Source organism: Apodemus sylvaticus, chromosome 8 (genome assembly GCF_947179515.1).
Source record: "Apodemus sylvaticus chromosome 8, mApoSyl1.1, whole genome shotgun sequence".
In the NCBI taxonomy this organism is placed as follows: domain Eukaryota; kingdom Metazoa; phylum Chordata; class Mammalia; order Rodentia; family Muridae; genus Apodemus; species Apodemus sylvaticus.
In genome coordinates this window covers 89,759,734-89,780,607 of record NC_067479.1, presented here as the reverse complement: position 1 = coordinate 89,780,607, position 20,874 = coordinate 89,759,734, and the positions used below count along the sequence as shown (strand labels likewise).

The window sequence follows — 20,874 nt, the reverse complement described above, 5'->3', positions numbered from 1 at the left end:
TCTGACCTTCCTGAACCTTGCATGCACGGGCAGACACACACACACACACACACACACACACACACACCTAATATATATTATAGGCTAAAGAGATAGCTCAGCTGGTAAGAGCATGCGGTCCTCTTCCAGAGAAGCCAGGCTCCACTCCGGGTACCACATCAGGCTGCTCACAAGCACCTGTAAGTCCAGCTGCAGGGCGATCTGACTGCTCTGCCTCTGAAGGAACCTGCACTCATGTACACATCTCCACACACTGACACACGGTTAAAATAATTTTAAAAGGCAGGCGGATTTCTGAGTTCAAGGCCAGCCTGGTCTACAGAGTGAGTTCCAGGACAAGCCAGGACTATGCAGAGAAATGCTGTCTTGAAAAAAAAAACAATAATAATAATTTTAATTTTAAAAATTAAAAAAAAGATATTTAAAGAAATTGAAGCTGGAGAGATGGCTCAGCGGTTAAGAACACTGACTGCTCTTCCGAAGGTCCTGAGTTCAAATCCAGAAACCACATGGTGGCTCACAACCATCTGTAATGAGATCTGACGCCCTCTTCTGGAGTGTCTGAAGACAGCTACAGTGTACTTAGATATAATAATAAATAAATCTTTAAAAAAGAAAGAACGAAAGGAAGAAATTGAAGTGAAAACCATACAAGACTGAGAGAAAAGGTAGGTAGCACACAGAGAAGGCCTTAGCATATGATCAAGAAATGTGAAGAAGAAAAAGTAGGAAAAGGTATTTGAATAGGCCAGTGAAGCTCAGATGCCAATAAACAGTCTATAAATAAAACCCACAACAGGGTATAATATTCTGTCATCAAATTATTAAAACTTAAAACAGCCACTGTTGGAGAATCCCCTGGCCTCAGGGCCCTCCTAAACTGAAGGCTCCTAAGAATGGCTGCCTGCAGCACCATCCCCACAGAGAGACAAAATGATAAAGGCCCACCTCAAAGATAGCTCTTAAAAAAACAAACAAAACAAAACAAAACAAAACAGGCATAGTGTGGCACACGCCTTTTATCCGGGCACACAAAGCAGAGGCAGGAGGATCTCTGAGTTCCAGGCCTCCTTGTTTACAGAGTTCCAGGCCATACTGACCCTGTCTCTAAACAAAAAAATTTCCCCTTTGGAATATGTATACACACACACACACACACACACACACACACACACACACACACGAGATGAAGATTTGAGGCTTCCCTGGCTCTCTAGGCCAATGCCATCCCTGTCTTGTGAGGCTCCAGTAGAACAAGGGGGCAAGAAGTGGGTAAGGAGGAAAAAACATATGGAAGTCAGGGCTCAGACAAAACCTACATGTCCAACAGCCATGGGAAGCTAATGCCCACAAAACCGCTGGAAAGAGTGCGCCCCCTAATGGAGGGCGACAAAACACGCTTCCTTACTGGCCTGGTACAGTGGTGTCTGAGAAATTAAACGTTAAAATATTGATTGGCAAATTCCCCTTCAGCCTCTGGTACTAGAAATTGGGTATTAGTTCAGCGTGCGTCCTCGGCTGAGGAAGTGTCTCCGTGGATAAGAGCACCTGCTGCTGTTCCAGAGGACCTGAGATTTGTTCCCAGCCCCTATGCAAGGTGACTCCCAAGTGACTGGAACTCCATCTCTGTGAGCTGGGGACTCCCTCTCTCTCTTCTGACAACTGCCATCAACCTCACAAACACAGCATACTCACTCACAAGGCTCCAAGACTCCTACATAGAAATAAAATACATATATTTTAAAAATAGGATCTCGTAGTGTAGAAAGCCGATCACTACATGTCTATTAGCTTTGGACTAATAATAAAGGACGTTCTCGAAAGTCAGCGATGCATGCGTCCATTCCTGGGTGCTTTTGCAGCTCTTTCTTTTTAATTCCGTTTATTTATTTGTCTAATTAATTAATTAATTATTGTTAGTTTAATCTTATTTTTTGTGCATGGGTGTTTTGCCTGTGTGTATGCCTGTCACCATGTGCACAGTACCCCAGAAGACAGAGAGGGCATTCCGTGGAACTGGAGTCACAGTCTGTTTTGAACTGCCACGTATACTGGGAATCCAGGTCCTCTGTACTGAGCAACTAATCCATCTCTCCAGCTCTTAGGAGGAGTCAGGTGGCTGGAGTGGTGCTCATTTCTGTGGGGTTGTCACGTCGTTAATGACCTCCCAAGTTCTAATAATGTAACTGAGATAAATATAAATGTGAGAACAAAACATCTATCAATTTGGACATGTCTGAATATATATTAAATAGATACAGAAATTGTGGGAAGAGACTAGGAAGAAGACACCAAGGTGCAGGGACTATGGTGGTCGAGAAGGGACAGGGAGTGACAGAGGGTGCTCACATTTCACGTTATACCCTTTGTAACTTTGCTTTTTATAATTAATTTTTTTGAGACTGAATCTCATTATGTAGCTCTGGCTGGCATGGAACATTTTTGTTTGTTGGTTGGTTGGTTTTTTGGATTTGGTTTTTTCGAGACAGGGTTTCTCTGTATAGCCCTGGCTGTCCTGAAGCTCACTCTGTAGACCAGGCTGGCCTTGAACTCAGAAATCCGCCTGCCTCTGCCTCCCAGAGTGCTGGGATTACAGGTGTGTGCCACCACCGCCCGGCTGCCTTGGAACATGTTATATAAACCAGGCTCACATCACACTCACAGAAATTCACCTGCCTTTGCCTTCCGAGTGCTACCAAATTGATTTTTTTTATTTAATTACTTTTATTCCTATAATTTAATTACGTGTGTGTGTGTGTGTGTGTGTGTGTGTGTGTGTGTACACTACATTGTGCTTATGAAGGTCAGAGCTATCCCCAACATGTGTGCAAACACACATCAGCAGACATCTTCACCCACTGAGCATGGGCCCATACTTTGTGATTTCACAAAGATGAGTATACCCTACTGCATATGTTACTCATTAATTCACTTATTAATTTATTTAGATTCCGAGTTGTATTATGTAATTAGGCCTGGCCTTCACCTCATATCCTCCTGCCTTCCAAGAACCTTCTGAGTTCTTGGTTACAGATATGTACCACCAATGCCAGGTTTTGTATTTTCTTATGCTAAATTCAAATAATTAAGTAGCTCACTGGCTCTAAGCTGTACAAATCCTTGTGGGTTTAGGTTTTGTTTTGTTCTACAATCTCATGCCTGGGCTAAATCAGAATGCCCTAGCACGTAGAGCCAATTCTTAGCATCACTGAGATGAATCCTTCCTCTGAAACCAGCTCATCTGGGCATCCTAATCCTCAAGGGGAGGGGAGGGTGCTTTTTAAGAATTAGATCCAAGTCTTGGTGGCAGACCTGATGACTCCTAGTTTGGATTTCTGTGTCAGAGCCCCTGGCCTACAGGAGAGGAGGAGAGGAGGAGAGGGAGAGGAAAGGCTGCTGACTGACGGAGGAGTGTAACAGCTGCACAGCTGATACAGCGTGCTGACGCTGTGGAGACTGGAGAGATGGATTAGCCCGTAAGAGCGCTCACTGCTCTTCCAGAGCACCCAGGGTTGGTTTCTAGCACCCACATCAAGGGTGATCACAACTTCCTGTAACTCCAGGTCCAGGGAGTCCAACACCTCTGTGGACACCTGTACCCATTCAGACACAAGCATGTCATTTAACAGCCGTGACCCTCAGACTGTCTCTGGCGCCCAGGTTGACGCTCTGTGAAACCACTCTCCCATGCCTGGCCACAAAGATGTTCAGCCTGAAGCGAGGGGCTCCGACGTGGGCTCTGCGTGTTCATGAGTATCACCGGACTTGCTTTATGGTTTATTTTCACACTTGTTGGATGGGTGTGGTCTCCAAGTGAAGCATCAGATGGTTTGAAGTTCACTGGGAATAAAACAAACCAAACCAAACAAACCTCAGCCTTAAGAAGACACAAACCCTCCCTACCTCCATCCCACCCTTACCCGGCAGCGTGCTTAGCACAGAAACGGAACTAAGCATAGAGTAAGCTATTATCTAAAAGTCTGCTTGCAGAGGCCTCAGAGATTTGAACCCTGACTCCATATCATCCACCTGTGTGGCCATGAGCAAGCTTTTTTAACCTCTGACTCTCAACTTCTTGGTCTGCGGAATGGGTATGATGACAGGCCCCTGGTGGGATTACCCCTGGGGATCAGAGAGAGTGTGGCAGATGTGACTCCTCACGGCTTAGCTCCGGTTCATAGCATGATGTCTGCCCGGACTGTGGATTCCTTAAATATCTCGTAGATAGCTGCGTGAATAAGTGGCTTATTTCCATTTTCACCCCTCCCAGAGACTACCAAATGTGACATCTCAAGCCCTGGGACAAAAGGCTGAGGTGCCTATTTAATATCAAAGAGGACGAGGCCCCCAGGTTCTCCCAGCATCCCTCAGTCTCTACTACCTATTACAGGGTAGAGGCATACCCTATCTTCTACCCCCAACCCCTAATCTCCAGCCCAGCGTCAGGGCTGCCCTTCCCCCAGAGGCGCTTCCCTATATAATCCAGCCGTGTTGGTGACCTTTCCCTCTTTGCCTTTTGCCGTCCGGCTGCTGTAACTGGCTTCTCTCCCCTCTTCCTTCCTCTCCCAACTCCTCACATGGTTCAGAGATAGGGCCTCACTATGTAGCCCTGGCTGTCCTGGAACTCGCTGTGTAGACCAAGCTGGTCTCAAATTCACAGAGATCCTCCTGCCTCGGCCTCCCAAGTGCTAGGATTAAAGGCGTGCTCCACCACCATGCACCACCCATTTCCTTTAAACTGCTTTGAAGCTGGAACTTGCAAGTAACTGATAAAGGTGCAAAATAACTCTTCTCTCTAGATCTGTAATTTCTGCCCGAGATAAGTTCTCTTACTGCTGGATCCATTGCTCACTGTGTGGAGAAAGCCAGGGCCTCCGAAGCCCTCAACTGCACCTCACGTTTTCACTCTTTATGAAGGAGTTAAACGGGCTTTATCAGTGGGTCTCTGTAGAGGGCAGACACTAAGCCTTCAGTTCCCTCTATTCAGTCACATTAGCTTCAGAGGTAGGCAGAGAACATTTCAAGTCCAGGATTCAGAACTTGTGCCAGCCTGGGAAGGACACAGAGGAAGGTCCTCTTTCCTGAGCTCAATCTGGCTGTCTGTAAAATGGACTCAGAAGCAGAGCCTAGAGCCTCCTTCCCCACTTAGGTGCCTGGTCCCCAAGGGCAGGGGTAGGGTGGGAAGCTGGACCGGAGGTCCCGATGGAGCGGTTGCCTTTGGGGTGGGATCCTGGGCCGCGCCTTCTTGCGGGATACGGTGGGGCTACTAGAGGGGGCGGGAGGGTTCTCTGGAGCCAGAAACCCGGAGCCGCCCAGGAATTTTGGCTCGGACTGCATTTTCTCGGGCTGGGCGGGCGCGATCCCCGGGAGGCGACTACGGACAAACGGCTTCACTCTGTGGCTCCGGCTTCGTACTATGCAGCAGCTGCTCTGCGCGCTGGCCGGGCTCGCCCTGCTCGGCGCCGGGGCGGGCGAATGGAGCCAGGCTCCCAGGGACAGCCCCGGACGGCGAGGTAGGGATGAGAGAGGAGCGGGAGACAGAGACACCGGGAAAAGCGGAGGGAGGGAACGGAGATGGTGAAAGAATCAGGGACACCGAAGTACAGAAAAGGGAGCAGATCAAGAATAAGAGTAAGAGGAGAGGCTGGGCGAGCGAACGAAAGAGGCTTTCTAGATAAATGCGTGTGGGTGAGGAGAGCAAGAGAAGGGAGTTTGAAAAAAGCACAAATAAGAAGGAAAGAAATAGGAATGGCAGGAACAAACGGGGAAAGAAAGATTTGGGGAAAGGAATGTGGCAACCGGATGTCTAGAGAGTTGGAGTGGACCAGCAGGCATGGGCGGAGGTTCAGCTGCAGGGTGTGGCCGCCCTCCATCCTGCCAGGGGGAGATTCCAAAGAGCATCGTGTTGGAAGGGGAGCCGAAAGGGTCAATGGCCCAGGCATGGCCAGCACCACCATTGGGGAGACAGACAGAAATAAGGTACAGTCTCACCTGCCTGGAGGCCTGAGGAGTCTGTAGTGATCTGAAGAGACCATCTTCCAGGTCCAGAACAGTCTAAGAACTATGGCTGTCTAGGTGAGGACGGGCTGTGTCTCTCAGGCTGTGTCAAGGCCGACTCAGCACCAAACCCCAGGCCTCTCGCTCCCTGGGGTTCTTGTTCCAGACAGGCAGAAAAGCCTGGCTCCCAGACTAAAGCTCTGGTTGCTTTTCAGGGCCCGCAGAGAGATCATTAAAGGAGTCCCTGTGGGGTGAATCGCTTTTCATCTCACTTCCTGACTTCAGAGAGTGTAAGAAAGGTCACGCCCACCAGTGAGCACACAACACTAGTTCTCTCAGACCATCTGGCCTCAGTTTCCCTACCTGTTAAGGAGTGGCTGGCATTCTGTCCAGCCCAAAGTCAGCTCACAAGGCGCCGACCTCCCTTTTCCTTCCCTTTGAGATTCTCCTCTAAGCTCTGCTGGGGCTGCAGAGGTGGAGACCAGAGCTCATGGGGAGCCTCCCGGAGGAAGACTGTCGCTGTCGCTGTCCGGTAGCCCCGCCCTCCCTCCATCCCCACACCACAGGTCACATTCCTGACCCGCTCACATTTCATTTGTTTGTTCCAAGCAAGATTAAGTGGTTGGTTAAATTTGGCTGACATGTCTGCTGTCTCTTTAAATGCGTAATCTCTTCATTCTTCCTGGGGGGGGGGGGGGTTCCTTGAAATCAATTGTTGAGAAAAGTTTTGCAGGTGGGTGGTGGTGTTGGCCTTTATCCCAGCATTTGGGAGACAGAAGCGGGCAGATCTCTGAGTTTGAGACCAACCTGGTTGGTCTATATAGTGAGTTCCAGGACAGCCGGGGCTAACACGCGAATGGTGTGTGTGTGTATGTGTGTGTGTGTGTGTGTGTGTGTGTGTGTGTGTGAGAGAGAGAGAGAGAGAGAGAGAGAGAGAGAGAGAGAGAGGTTTAGATTTTGGTGATTGAATTCCTGGGTGTCATTCAACTGTTCTTCTCTCTGTGTTGTCTATAAAATTGATGGCTATTTATAGAAGCTTGATCTAACCCCAGTTAGATTTTTCTTTGCAATGAAATTAGTTTCTACATAATATTCACATATTTGGCATATATTTGGTTTTTCAAAACGGAGTCTCTCAGTGTAGCCTTGGCTGTCCTGGAACTCACTGAGCTCAGCCTCTCTCTGCCTCCCGCATGTCCGGACCATGCCTGGCTATTTTTAACGTATTTTTTTTAAAGAACAAGGTCTCTTGTAGCTCAAGCTGGTGCTGAACTTGTATTCATGGGTGACTTTGCATGTCTGGTCCTCCTGCCCCTGCTTTCCAAGTGTGGCTGGTTCTGGTTTTAGGTTGTGCTGAGGGGCTAACCTGGGCCTCAACATTTCAAAGCAAGCATTCTACCAACTGAACTCCAGGCCATCTTTATTAAGCAAACTGAATTTGATTCCTGCTAAGGATAGACTTTTTTCTTCAAAGGTGTAGGGGTCATTTGATTCCTTCAAACTGTTGAGTAAGTCAGTAATTTGTTTGTTATTGTGCACAGGGTTGCACAGTGTGAGCAAGGAAGCCAGGGCAGCTCCGTGGAGTTGGATCTGTCTTTCCACCTTTACGTGTGTTCTGAGGATAGAATTCCTGTCTCCGGGCCTGCGCGGTCTCCTAGTTGTGATCCAGTGAGTGCTCTTAGCAGCAACCTTAGACAGATGTGTTCAGAGGCCAACCTCAGCTCAGCTCCTCTTTCCGCTGTCAGAAGAATCCTCTGTGTCTTCTTATTTGTGTATGTGTGTGTGTGTGTGTGTGTGTGTGTATATACATATATATATACACATATATATATGTATATATATATGTGTGTGTGTGTGTGTATGTGTGTGTGTATACATACATATATATGTATACATATATATGTATACATATATATATATATGTTTTGGGTTGGTTTTTTTTTCTGAGATAGGGTTTCTCTGTGTAGCCCTGGATGTCCTGGAACTGGCTCTGTAGACCAGGCTGGCCTCGAACTCACAAAGACCCACCTGCCTCTGCCTCCCCAGTGCTGTGACCAATGCATGCATTATTACTACCTGACTCCTTTACTTTTTATAATTGAAAAATTGTATGTATGTATCTATGTATGTATGTATGTGTATGTGTGTGTATACCTGTGTGAGTTCATGTGCACCATGAATAGATTACTATAATGTAATTATTTATACTATAATTAAGTATTAATTCATAAGCAGGCTCCTTTCTTATGTACAGTCAGGTGTCAGGATACAGAAAAGATAAAAATGGCTGACAATTTGGTACAGAACTGTGTTTTTGTCTGTTCCTAACCACATTTCCTGCCCTGTGAATTCCTCATCAGCTAAGTCCTTTGGGGACGTACAGTCCTTCCTGGTGTCTAGCATTGTCCCTCCAAATTCCTCATCCTATTCTTTCAGACTGCAAAGCCTAGCCCTGTCTGATGTTCAAGACGAACCTGGAGTTCAAGATGGCCTCCTTTGTGGGGCTCAGTCACACAGCCTACTCTCTGTAACTTTTCAAGTCTAACATGAGCTCAAAAGCACCCAGGAAGCAGATACCAACTGCTACCTAGGGAAGACAGGGGCGTGTGTGTGTGTGTGTGTGTGTGTGTGTGTGTGTGTGTCTGGGTCTTGGTCTGGGTCTGTGTGTGTGTGTCCCTGTGTGTGTCTGTGTGTATGTGTCTATGTGTGTGTCTGTGTGTGTCTGAGTGTGTGTGTCTGTGTATGTATGTGTGTGTCTGTGTGTGTCTATGTATGTGTCTGTGTGTGTCTGTGTGTGTGTCTGTCTGTGTGTATGTATGTGTGTGTCTGTGTGTGTCTATGTGTGTGTCTGTGTGTCTGTGTATGTCTGTGTGTGTGTCTGTGTGTGTGTCTGTGTGTGTGTCTGTGTGTGTGTGTTTGTGTGTGTGGGCGTGCATGCACGCATCTCCATCGGCACTAAATTCTAAATGCCCTGAAAATGAGACATAATGATTTATTTCTTACAAAGGGAGGGAGTGAAGAGAAGAGCTTACTTTACACAGCCATACCACCAAAAGGGACAGTGTCAGACAGTCGGATTCCAATCCTGTCACCGCCACGTCTAGCTGTGTACTTTTGTGTATGTCACTTAAACTATTGATTTTGTAAAACAATAACAATAATACTTTGGGTTTTTGCTTTGTTTTGAGACAAATTATTTTTTTTAATTTCTTATTTATTTATTTATCCACCCAACACAGGGTTTCTCTGTGTAGCCCTGGCTATACTGGAACTCATTATGTAGAGCAGGCTGGTCTCAAAATCTCAGAGATCTGCCTGCCTCTGCCTCCTGAGTGCTGGGAATAAAGGTGTGTACTATCATCTCCTGGCTGAGACAAATTCTTGCTGTGTATCCCAAACCGGCCTTGCACTTGCAATTCTTCTGTCTCAGCCCTCTGGTTCTGGAATGTGAAAAAAAAAAAACTTTTTTAAGGTAGAGGAGTATATAATCGGGCACTTGGAAGGCTGAGGTGTCAGAGGATTGTGAAGGAAAGGAAAGGGAAGGGAAGGGAAGGAGTGACTTTGTTTATTTAAATGGTCAGCTCTAACAACATACATAAAAATAATGTTATACAGATTGAGCGGGTTATATATAGTAATGTTTAAGTATATGCATATATGCATGTAATAAAAATTAATGGGAAAAGGCTATGAATTTAAAAGAGATCAAGGAGAAGTTTATGAGAAAGTTTGAAAGGAAGAGAAAGTTTGGAAGGGGAGAAAATAAATAAGGGAAAAAACTAGAATTCAGTGACGGACACATAGCCACATACACATTCAGCAAGAAACTCGTCATGATAAAGGACCACAAAGCAATAGACCTTAGGAGACAGAAGTAACAAAAGCCAGACCCAACACATGGAACTGGCTTGCAGCAGATCCCCAGTTAGGTCAGGGCTGCCCCGACATCCTCGCTCAAGAAGCCTCTCTGTAGCGTGTCACCTTCTGGTTTCCTGCGCAGATGTGGCCCTAGAGAGACATCCTGAGACCTGATCCAGACAATCTACACAGAGCCTTAGGCTCTGCGAGAGAGGCTGAGCAGGGGGCTCCCTAACCTGCCTGCCCCATCGTTCTGAGCCTGTATCTGCTCAGTGCCCCATCCTAGTCTGTTTCTGTTACTGTAATGAACACTGTGAACAAAGCAATTTAGGAGAAGAGGGCTTATTACATCTTACAGTCCACTAAGGGAAGTCAGGGAAGGAATTCGAGGCAGGTACCTGGGGGCAGAGACTGAAGCAGAGGCCGTAAAGGCCTACTGCTTACTGGCTTGTTCTCCCTGGCTCAGTTAGAGTGCTTCCTGCCTTCCTGCCTTCCCTTCTGTCTTTCTTTCCTTCCTTCTTTCTATTTCTTTCTTTTCTTTTCTTTTAAAGAATTATTTATTTATTATATGTGAGTACATTGTAGCTGTCTTCAGACACACCAGAAGAGCGTGTCAGATCTCTTTTATGGATGGTTGTGAGCCACCATGTGGTTGCTGGGATTTGAACTCAGGACCTTCGGAAGAGTAGTCAGTGCTCTTAGCCTCTGAGCCATCTCTCTCCAGCCCTCTTTCTTTCTTATTTTCTTGTTTATTTATTTTATGTATATGAGTACACTGTAACTGTACTGATGGTTGTGAGCCATCATGTGGTTGCTGGGATTTGAGCTCAGGACCTCTGCTTGTTCCAGTCAGCCCACCTTGCTCCGGCCTAAAGATTTATTTATTATTATAAGTACACTCTAGCTGTCTTCAGATGCACCAGAAGAGGGTGTCAGATCTCTTTACAGATGGTTATGAACCACCATGTGGTGGCTGGGATTTGAACTCAGGACCCTGCAGTATATAGACATCTTCAGGTGCAGGGTCATGGCAGCACTGCAAAGGAGACAGGGCAAGGCAGACAGATCTCTCAGTCAGCCTCTGCAAGGGCTTCCCATGGACTGTGCCCCTGACTTCCAGTCGTATGCTGGTGAGGTTTACCTCAGTGGGTTTGAGGCCTCAACATCCTGGGATTTGGGAAGGATTAGTTTATTATAATTCGTGGTTTAAAAAAAAGTATGGGGTAGCAAGACAGGATCGGGGATCATGTCTAGCCTCAGAGCTGCCTAACAGCCTGACCATCAGTCAGTCTAGCTAATGGACACACGAGGGGGAAATAGACAGGGTGTGGTGATTGACAGGGGCTCTTCCTTCCCACAACTTAATTTGCATCCACGGATATAGTTCCCCGTGAGCACAAAACTCCCCTGCTGTTGGAGCAAGAGCAGGGAGATTAAGCATGCCCCCTCCCCGCAAAAACAAACAAAACAAAAGTTTCTTGGAATGTAGTTCTCTCTTAAAGGCCTCCAGGGCCCTCAGCCTGTTTCCATCAGAGCAGCTCCATGCACAGTTACTCATACAATCCTTTAAAATACAATTCTGCTTCTCTTTAAGAAGACTCAAAACCCACTGATGGTTTTGAACGCATCACAAATATTTATACAAGTACTAGATGTGGTAAAGTTTATTATTCTATTACATTGAATGTGGCCAGATATCATTAACCGTCAAGTGGCTGTGGTTACTGGTAAAAATAGAAACATGGCTTTGATGATTACTGGGGGTACTTCCTCACTGTGTGAGTCCCAGGTACATCGGGTTGGGTGGGCCATAGACAGGACAGATTGGTAGCCAAACCTCTTTAGTTAAGTCAGTCAGCCCAGCACCTCTCCTGGTCTCTGGGCCACCCCCATCACAGGATGCTGCTTCACCCATGGCCACCATCCAGGATAAAACAAGGCTTTAAGCAGAAGCCAGGCCAGAGAAAACAACCCCACACCCTAGGAAACCCATTTCCAACTGGCAGAGTAGAAAGACCAGAGGGAGGGAGTGCATGCAGCCTCTGCTTGCGGTCCTGTGAGATAGCACAGCAATCCTTTGGCCTTTCCACCCATACTTGATTGATGAGCTTCCCTACAGCCAGAGACCAGACAGACAGACAGACAGACAGACAGACAGACAGACACAGATACAGTTCAGATTTTTACTTGCCTAAGGGTTTGTTTGTTTTCATCAAAAGAGACTTGTCAATTATTCACCACAGCTTTGTCCTCTGAGGCCTCAAGCCAATTCTGAAAGACATTTGTGCTCCCGCACGCCATCCATCTGGGAAGCAGAGGCTAGCCCTGCCCAGCTGGACAGTGCAGGCTGTGGAGGCAGAAAGTTAGCAGCTGAGCGTGGAGGCTGAGAGGGTCTTCGGGGTGTTTTCCAGAGCCGGGCTGGGGTTCTGTGCCGTGGGGGAGCTGGCCCTGGAGGACAGTTGTTAGGCTTGTGCTCCGAGCGTTCTGCCAGATGAGCCCCCAGGAGACCTGGATGAGCTCAGAGCACAGCTCCATCCAGATGTGAGGGATTAGAGCTGAGTGAGGGGAGTGAGATCACCCCAGCCTCCTCCCAGGAGGGCTTCTGGAGCCAAGTTAGACCTCATCACAGACTCTGGAGACAGTGGAAGAGAAGCAGAGGCACGTTGCTCAAGATACCCACAGCTGGCAGCTTCTACTGGGTCAGGGGACCCAGCCAGGGCAGGTGATGCTCCTAGCCCAGTGGTTCTCAACTTTCCTAACGCTGTGGTCCTTTAATACAGTTCCTCATGTTGTGGTAACCCCCAACCAGGAAATTATTTCATTGCTACTTCTTTTTTTTTTTTTTAAGATTTATTTTTTCTCTCTCTTTTTTAAAAGATTTTATTTATTATATGTAAGTACACTTGTAGCTATCTTCAGACACACCAGAAGAGGGCATCAGATCTCATTACACATGGTTTGAGCCACTATGTGGTTGCTGGGATTTGAACTCAGGACCTTCAGAAGAGCAGTTGGTGCTCTTAACCGCTGAGCTATCTCTCCAACCCCTCATTGCTACTTCATAACTGTAATTTTGCTACTGTTACAAGTTTGTGTAAACAGCTGATGTGCATGCTATGCGCTGTGATCACCAAAGAACCCACAGGTTGAGAACCAGTGTCCTAGAGTAACCTGACTGACGGCCTCCAGGCAGGGCAAACAGGGAGGGTGTGTTTGCAGACTCCCACCAGGACAGGTTCATCTTCCCCCCTTCCCGGAACAGCCCAGCGACCCTGGAGTAAGAAGGGCTCTTCCTGCCTCCTATAACTCTCCCTGGCTGAGCGCACAGCTTAAACTGACACAAACATGGCGTCTCCTCGCTGAGGCTAGCCTGTCTCTCACCTCTCACCAGCATTTCGGATCGCGGAGCACAGCCTTCCAGCAGGTCTCTTCCTTGTCCTCAGCATTTTGAATCTTCTCATTCTGCCCATCAAGGTTTCTGCTTTTAGCTAACAGTTCCACCGCGCAGAGGACGTGGCTGTAGTTAACAGTGTGTGTCTTACAAAGGACACCCGTGGTTCAATTCCTAGCCCTTATATTGGGTGGCTCACAACTGCCTGTAACTCCAGCTGCAGAGGATCTGGGGCCCTCTTCTGGCCTCTGTGGGTACTGCACTCACATGCACAAATGCAGGCACATACACATAATTTAAGATAAGTTGGAAAGATGGCTCAACAGTTAAGAGCACTTGCTGCTCTTGAAGAGGTCCTGGGTTCAATTCCCAGCTCCCATAAGGAAGCTCACGACTACCTGGTTTGTAACTCCAGTTCCAGCGAATTTGATGCTCTGTTCTGACCTTCTTAGACACTTCATGCACATATGTGCAGGCAAGAACACTCACATAAAAATACACATTAAAAAAAAAAACTATATACAAAAAGGCAGGTAGATTTTTGCTCTGCCCATCTATGCTTCCTGCTGTCCCCCCACCAGCCCCAGGTGATTTTGAAGTAAATCTAAGACGAACATTTCAGCAGTGAGTACTGCAATATGCATCTCCCACAGACCCATTTCTACAAATGTAGCCAGCACACCACTCAGCCTGGCTGGTTTCCTGTTGCTATGATAAAAAATCACTCCAATAAAACAACTTTGGGAGAAAGGTTTCTTCTGGCTTACTGTGCCACGGCTCACAGTCCGCAGTGGTAGGAGCATGAGGCTAGACCATCCTAGCACGCGATGGCAGTCCAGAAGCAGAGGGGGGCATTTCATGTTTAAATCACGACCCCGCTGTAACAGTCTCTTCAAATCAGTAGCAGCACTACTGTCTTTTCAACAGGGTTTCTAAAGTTCAGTTATGGTGAATCAGGCTGCTCTTCACAGAAGGTTCATTTAGTTAGCTTGTCATTGTTATAAGAAAATACCGGAGGCAAACTACTGAAGAGAGAGAGAAGGTTCATTTTGGCTCATGAATGAAAAGGTTCAGTCCATGGCCAACTGGCCCCATTACTTTTGGGTGGCTGCTGCTGTTGAGGAGGCAGAACATCATGGTGGGTGCAAAACCACTCACCTTATCAGGCAAGAGGAGGGAAAGGGAGTAAGAGAAGGGGGTTCCACAATGTTCTCAGAAGGTTACTTCTCAATCTTGACCCAACAACTTAACAACTGTTCTCTAGGCCCTACCTCCCAATAGTCCACACCACCTTCTAGATCCAGCTCCCCTCCCCCATCCTCCCACGTCCTGTTCTAGGGACCAGGCCTCTAACATGGGCCTTCAGAGGACATTGAAGCTCTGAACTGTAGCAGTGAGCATTGCCTCTGACTCGGACCCCACACTTTCTCTCTCTTGCATCCTTCTGATTCCCTTGGTTCTGGATTCCTGGGCTTCCTGTCCCCACAGGAAGTACGTTCCTTCACTTCTGTTCCCTTCTTGTCCCTATAAGCATGGCCGTGTTTTCCAAAACCCAAGAAAACACCCAGGACAACAGTACACAATTCTCTGGCCATGGCGCGCTGATCTCCCTCCCTCCCTCCCTCCCTCCCTCTCTCCCTTCCTTTCTTCTAAGCTTCCTGAAGACATTTCCCAGGACCTGAGTTTCCAGCTTCTGACCTTGGCTTGCCTTCCCGTCAAGCTATGCACATTCCATAGGGAACGGGCTAGCACTGAGCAGGACATTCCTGGCTCTCTTTTTCACAGTGCTAACCCTTCACTTCAAACTCCTCGCCACCACCCCCCACCCCCCACCTCCCCCACCCCCTCACCCTCCCACCCCCCCCACCCTGCAGTCTGAAAACCCCTCTCTTTCCACCCCAGTAAAGCACCTGCTTCCCAGAGACAGGCATTTCCTAAGGGCTCAGCCACATCTAATGCCTCAGATCGACCCACTGCAGCCCAGGTTCATGACACTCCTGTGCCGGAGCTGGTGGTGCCAGGTATAACCTCAGTGATGAGGAGAATCATGGGTCAAGATTGAGAAGACGTATTAGTCACAGTTCTCCAGAAGGTCATCAGTTCTGTCCCTCTAGGGAACTTGTGACTAAGAATTAATCTATTGACATATAGAAAGTGGATTTATGGGGGCTGGAGAGATGGCTCAGCAGTTAAGAGCACTGACTGCTCTTCCAAAGGTCTTGAGTTCAAATCCCAGCAACCACATGGTGGTTCACAACCATCCTTAATGAGATCTGACTCCCTCTTCTGGAGTGTATGAAGATAGCTGCAGTGTACTCACATATAATAAATAAATAAATCTTTTTTTTAAAAAAAGTGGATTTATTAGAATGCTTACAGGCTGTGGTCCAGCTAATCCAACCATGGATGTCTACCAACCAAAGGTTCAAAACTCAGTAGACGCTTAGTCTGGTGAGTCTGGATATTGCATCTGGTCTTCAGTTATTCCAGAATCCCAAGGAAGTGGGCTCTGATGCTGGCAATGGAACGGACCTGCCAGTAAGAACAAGAAAGCAAAGAGATCAAGTGCTTTCCTTTGTCCGTGTTTTGTTCACCTTTTAGACAGGGTTTCTCTGTGTAGCTCTGGCTGTCCTGGAACTCTCTCTGTAGACCAGGCTGGCCTCGAACTCAGAGGTCCAACTGCCACTGCCTCTGCCTCCCAAGTGCTGGGATTACAGGCGTGTGCCACCACTGCCTGGCCTTCCATGTCCTTCAGGCAGTCTACCAACAGAAGGTAGAGCTCGTATTGAAGATGGATCTTCCCAGCTTAAACTCTGGATTAATAATTAATTAATCCAAGTAATTAAGATAGCCCTCACAGGTGTGCCCAGCATCTTGGGTTTTAGATAGTTCCAAATATAGTCAAGTGGATCACCAAGGACAGTCAGCATGGTAGCTTGAACCTCTGATCCTGTCACTAGCAGTGTGGCTTTGGACGTGGTGAGCAGCAGCTCAGACTAGCTGGTTCCCAGTGATGGGGCTGCTCAATTTCCTCCCTCGATTCTGCCCGTAACTGTCTGGCTCATCGCTTCTAGCAAGCTTAGATTACTGCTGCCACTGCCTCCCTCCAAAGTCGCATTCCTCCACCATTCTCCAGGTCCCTGGATCAAAGCACTGCATCCAGCCCTTTGATCCCGAGACCCCTCCTCCTGGTCGAATCCCCCACCCTGTTTCTCTGCAGGCATTCCAACTCCCTGGATGGTTTGCCCAAGGAAGACATGCTTCTCTCCACATCTTTGCAAGCCCCCCAAACCTTCCCTGTCTTGACACGACACTGCCTCCTTGAAAGAGCCCTCCTAGGTCTGGAGACAGGGGAGTGGCTAGGGTGGTGCTCATGTCTTCATCCCCTGCTTGGCTGTATGTCTCAGTTCAGATTCCCCCGTCTCCTAAGCCTGGCGTTTTGCAGAACCCTCCAGTACCACAAGGGAAGCACTGACTCCACGTGACAAGACTTGTTTCCCTACAGCTGCTGAGTCCCCCAGTTCCCCTGGAGAAGATGCAGCTTGGAGCCCAGGCTGCGACAGACACATGGCTGTCCAAAGCCGCTTGGACATTATGGAAGAGGTAAGAAAGGTGTGGGAAGAAGGGATCATGGCCATCTGCCAGGCTGGAAGCTTTGTCAGATTCAGCTTTGTCCAAATGTCAGAACACCCAGGCCAGGCCAGCTCCCGGGCTGCCAGGCTAATGACTCCATGCTTGAACCGGGACGTTCGGTTGGGCAATGTCTTATACGCCCTACCTCCTAGGAGGTGTGCTTGTACACAGCCTGAGATTTTTTTTCCTTAGTTGTGTGTACTGGTTGGTTTTGTGCATCCACTTGACATGAGCTGGAGTCATCGGAGAGGAAGGAGCCTCTGTTGAGAAGATGCCTCCATGAGATCCAGCTGTAAGGCATTTTTTCTCCCTCAATTAGTGATTAATGGAGAAGGGCCCAGCCCATTGTGGGTGGTGTCATCCTTGGGCTGATGGTCATGGGTTCTATAAGTAGGCTAAGAAAGCCATGAAGAGGGCTGGAGAGATGGTTCAGTGATTAAGAGAACTGGCTGCTCTTCCAAAGATCCTGTGTTCAAATACCAGCAACCACATGGTGGCTCACAACCATCTGTAAAAGAGATCTAGTGCCCTCTTCTGTTGTATCTGAAAACAGCTACAGGGAGCTCACATATAATAATAAATAAAGTCTTTAAAAAAGAAAAAGAGAAAGAAAGAAAGAAAGAAAGAAAGAAAGAAAGAAAGAAAGAAAGAAAGAAAGAAAGAAAGAAAGAAAGAAAGAAAGAAAGAAAAGAAAAGGAAAGAAAAGAAAGAAAGCCTTGAGGAGCAGGCCAGTAAGCAGCATTCCTCATGGCCTCTGTATCAGCTCCTGCCTCCAGGTTCCTGCCCTGACTTCCTTTTGGTGATAAACAGCAATGTGGAAGTGTAAACAGAATAATCCTTTTCCTCCCCAACTTGCTTCTCTTGGTTCCCCGACTAAAGCACTGGGGAAGAGGTGGGGATTCAGCCATCAAAGTTTGTGATGAATCATAACTTAGGGTCCATAACTCTGTGCTGGGAAGAGTTTTATCTCCATTGCTGAAAATATTTTGTTTTCTTCTTGTTTTTCTTTTTGAGACAGGGATGTTCTGGAACTCTGTAGACCAGGCTGGCCTTTCTTTCTTTCTTTCTTTCTTTCTTTCTTTCTTTCTTTCTTTCTTTCTTTCTTTCTTTCTTTCTTTCTTTCTTTCCTTTTCCTTCCTTCCTTTCTTTCTTTTCTTTGTGTGTGTGTGTGTGTGTGTGTGTGTGTGTGTGTTTGGGGTTTTTTTGTTTTGTTTTATCGAGACAGGGTTTCTCTGTATAGCCCTGGCTGTCCTGGAACTCACTCTGTAGACCAGGCTGGCCTCGAACTCAGAAATATGCCTGCCTCTGCCTCCCAAGTGCTGGGATTAAAGGCGTGCGCCGCCACCACCACCACCACCTGGCCCCCCAGGACTTTCCAAGTGGAGAGAACTGACTCCTGACTCTCCACACACTCCCAGTGAGAGAGTGGGCCCCCTACCCCTGACACACACACAAACGGACAGCTCTTAAGATTGACTTTTGGCCTTTCTGCCACCAAGACAATAATATTTTTTAAAGACTTATTTTATATATATATGTGTGTGTGTGTGTGCACTGTAGCTGTCTTCAGACACACCACACCAGAAGAGGGTGTCGGACCTCATTATGGATGGTTGTGAGCCACCATGTGGTTGCTGGGGTTTGAACTCAAGACCTTGGAAGAGCAGTCAGTGCTCTTAACCGTTGAGCCATCTCTCCATCCCAATAATAATAATAATTTTTGAGACAGTCTTTCTCTGTATCCCAAGCTGGTCTGGAATTTGTGGTGATCTTCCCATCTCAAGATTTTGAGCTTACAGACATCAACCATTAAACTAATATATAGTTTCAATATTTGAATACTATTACAATGTAGTTGATGTCCTTATTTTTCTATTTTAAGCATGAACACACAGTTTTGACATGAGGCCAGTAGGCTTTATTAGTTACCAGCAGGATCTATAGCAACAAACACCCCTTAAAGCAACCCCTAGGAACAAATTTTAAAATCCCAACTCTGTCACTTATGAAAGGTGCCACAAGGGGGCGGTGCAACAAAAGGAATATGTACTCTTATAGCCTACACCCAAACAAAAAGGTGCTTAGGAGTCCCTGTGCCAAGCCAAACACCAGAGTGCCAGACAGGAGGATCCTTAAAAGGGCAAAGGGAGCAGACAGCCTGTGATGGTCTCAACTGGGGAAACTGAGCAGAGCCTGTGTGGGCGCCAGGATTGGACAGCACCCAGCTCCTGCTCCACTGTACACGGACTTGGGGCACAGTGGACTTTCTAAGCTAAGCTAATGTTGGCCCAACTCTGTGCTTGACTTTGCCCCACCCTCCCACTCCAGACGGTGGAGAAGACGGTGGAGCACCTGGAGGCAGAAGTGACAGGTCTGCTGGGCCTGCTGGAGAAACTGGCTTCAAACCTACCCCCAGGGCCCTTCAGCCCCAAACCTGACTTGCTTGGAGATGGTGAGTGGCTCAGAGGGCAGAGGGACATCCGCTGGGCCTGTCACTAGGGTCCCTGGCAGCAGGAAAGCACAGGATATGTTATACAGTCCCAGGCTGAGCACCCCAGTCTTCAAGTTCTCTGGCTTCTGGGCTCCTCCATCTAGTCTCCACCCCCACCCCTACCCCCCACCCCCAGCTGCTGGACCCTGGCATCCAACAGATGCCAGATCAACCCCCAGCTCCTTAAGTCCTGTGTGCTGGTACTGCTGTCCCAAGGGAGCAGAAAGCCGGAGAGAGGCTGTCCCTGGGCACAGCAAGGGACTCCTTCGGTATCCTCCCATACTCAGGGCACCCCCTCTCCTTGCAGATGGTTTCTGACTACCAGGGATGGTGGAGCCTGTCAGCTGAAGTCATCCCTCTGCGAACCAAGCCAGGTCTTCCTGCCTCCCTGCCCCCTTTGTGTGAAATAAAAGCTCCTCTTTGGACCCATTTGCTAGCCATGACCTCTGTTGCTGCAACTCCAGCCCCTTCTTACACCCTGAACCCTACACTGCCTGCCCTAGCACTCAGACCTGGGTAACCTGTGTAATCGGACTCCCCCTTATTCATAGAGACAGACCCTGGAAACTGACTCACAGAATGTGAGGCACCAAGGCCTAGGTGGTAACTGTGAACAAGGTCCATATGCAGCCTTGCTGCCCAGGCCACAAAACAGCAGCCACTGCCACCAAGGAGTCTGTCAGAAACACCAGATCCAACCCAGATCCCACCAGAATCTCTGCTTCCATGTGACTCCCTGGCCTGGTGGTAAGGAGCGTGTGTGCATTAAGAATCCTGTACCCTGGTTGTGAATCCAAAGAGATGTACTTCCAGCTTATTTAAAAAAAAAATATATATATATATATATGTGTGTGTGTGTGTATACTAATATAACATAGATCACATGTGATATATATCAATAATTATATATTATATATGCTGAAGTATATATATGAATATGTATATCAGTACACAAAATTCTTTTTACATAAAATTCGCTCAGGGGAATGACACATCATGTAGACCAAACTGGGATAAAGGACTACACCCAGAGAAACTTGCCATTTTAACCGGCACAAACTCTGTGGCTTCTAGTGTGGCTGAGTCATCACCATTAATTATTCCAGGACATTTTCAACAACCCAGAAAGACCTCTGGCCTACAGGGGAGTCACTTCCCTTCCACCTCACCCCATGCCAACACTCCAGCAACAATGCGTGTTCCTGGACTTGCCTATGATGGGCCGCTCCTGTGAATGGAACCATGAGTCCTTTTGTATCAGGCTTTCACCAGAAAAGTCCTCAAAGTTCATCCACCATCCACCTTACAGCGCAAAATGTTCTATTGTATCGGTGGACCACACCCATCTGACATACAAGATGGCCACTAGCTTAACTCACAACAGCAGTGTCTAGCTCACAGTTGCTTTCTTTTGCTTTATTACTCCAGAGTATCATCCGTCCTCCCACTGTTGGGGAGACGTGAGGATTGGTACGTCTGTAGGTCAATTGAAGCCTCTCTGGGG

General features: G+C 47.6%; 1 protein-coding gene across 1 annotated transcript; it reads left to right on the top strand.

Annotated features, from left to right (window-relative positions):
* Window positions 1–5,333: 5,333 nt before the first annotated feature.
* Plac9 (placenta associated 9) lies at window positions 5,334–19,799 on the top strand. Its single transcript, XM_052189906.1, has 4 exons — window positions 5,334–5,513; window positions 16,752–16,849; window positions 19,208–19,331; window positions 19,678–19,799. The coding sequence occupies exons 1-4, from the start codon at window positions 5,417–5,419 to the stop codon at window positions 19,686–19,688; spliced, it is 330 nt and encodes a 109-aa protein (XP_052045866.1). The 5' UTR covers window positions 5,334–5,416; the 3' UTR covers window positions 19,689–19,799.
* Window positions 19,800–20,874: the final 1,075 nt, after the last annotated feature.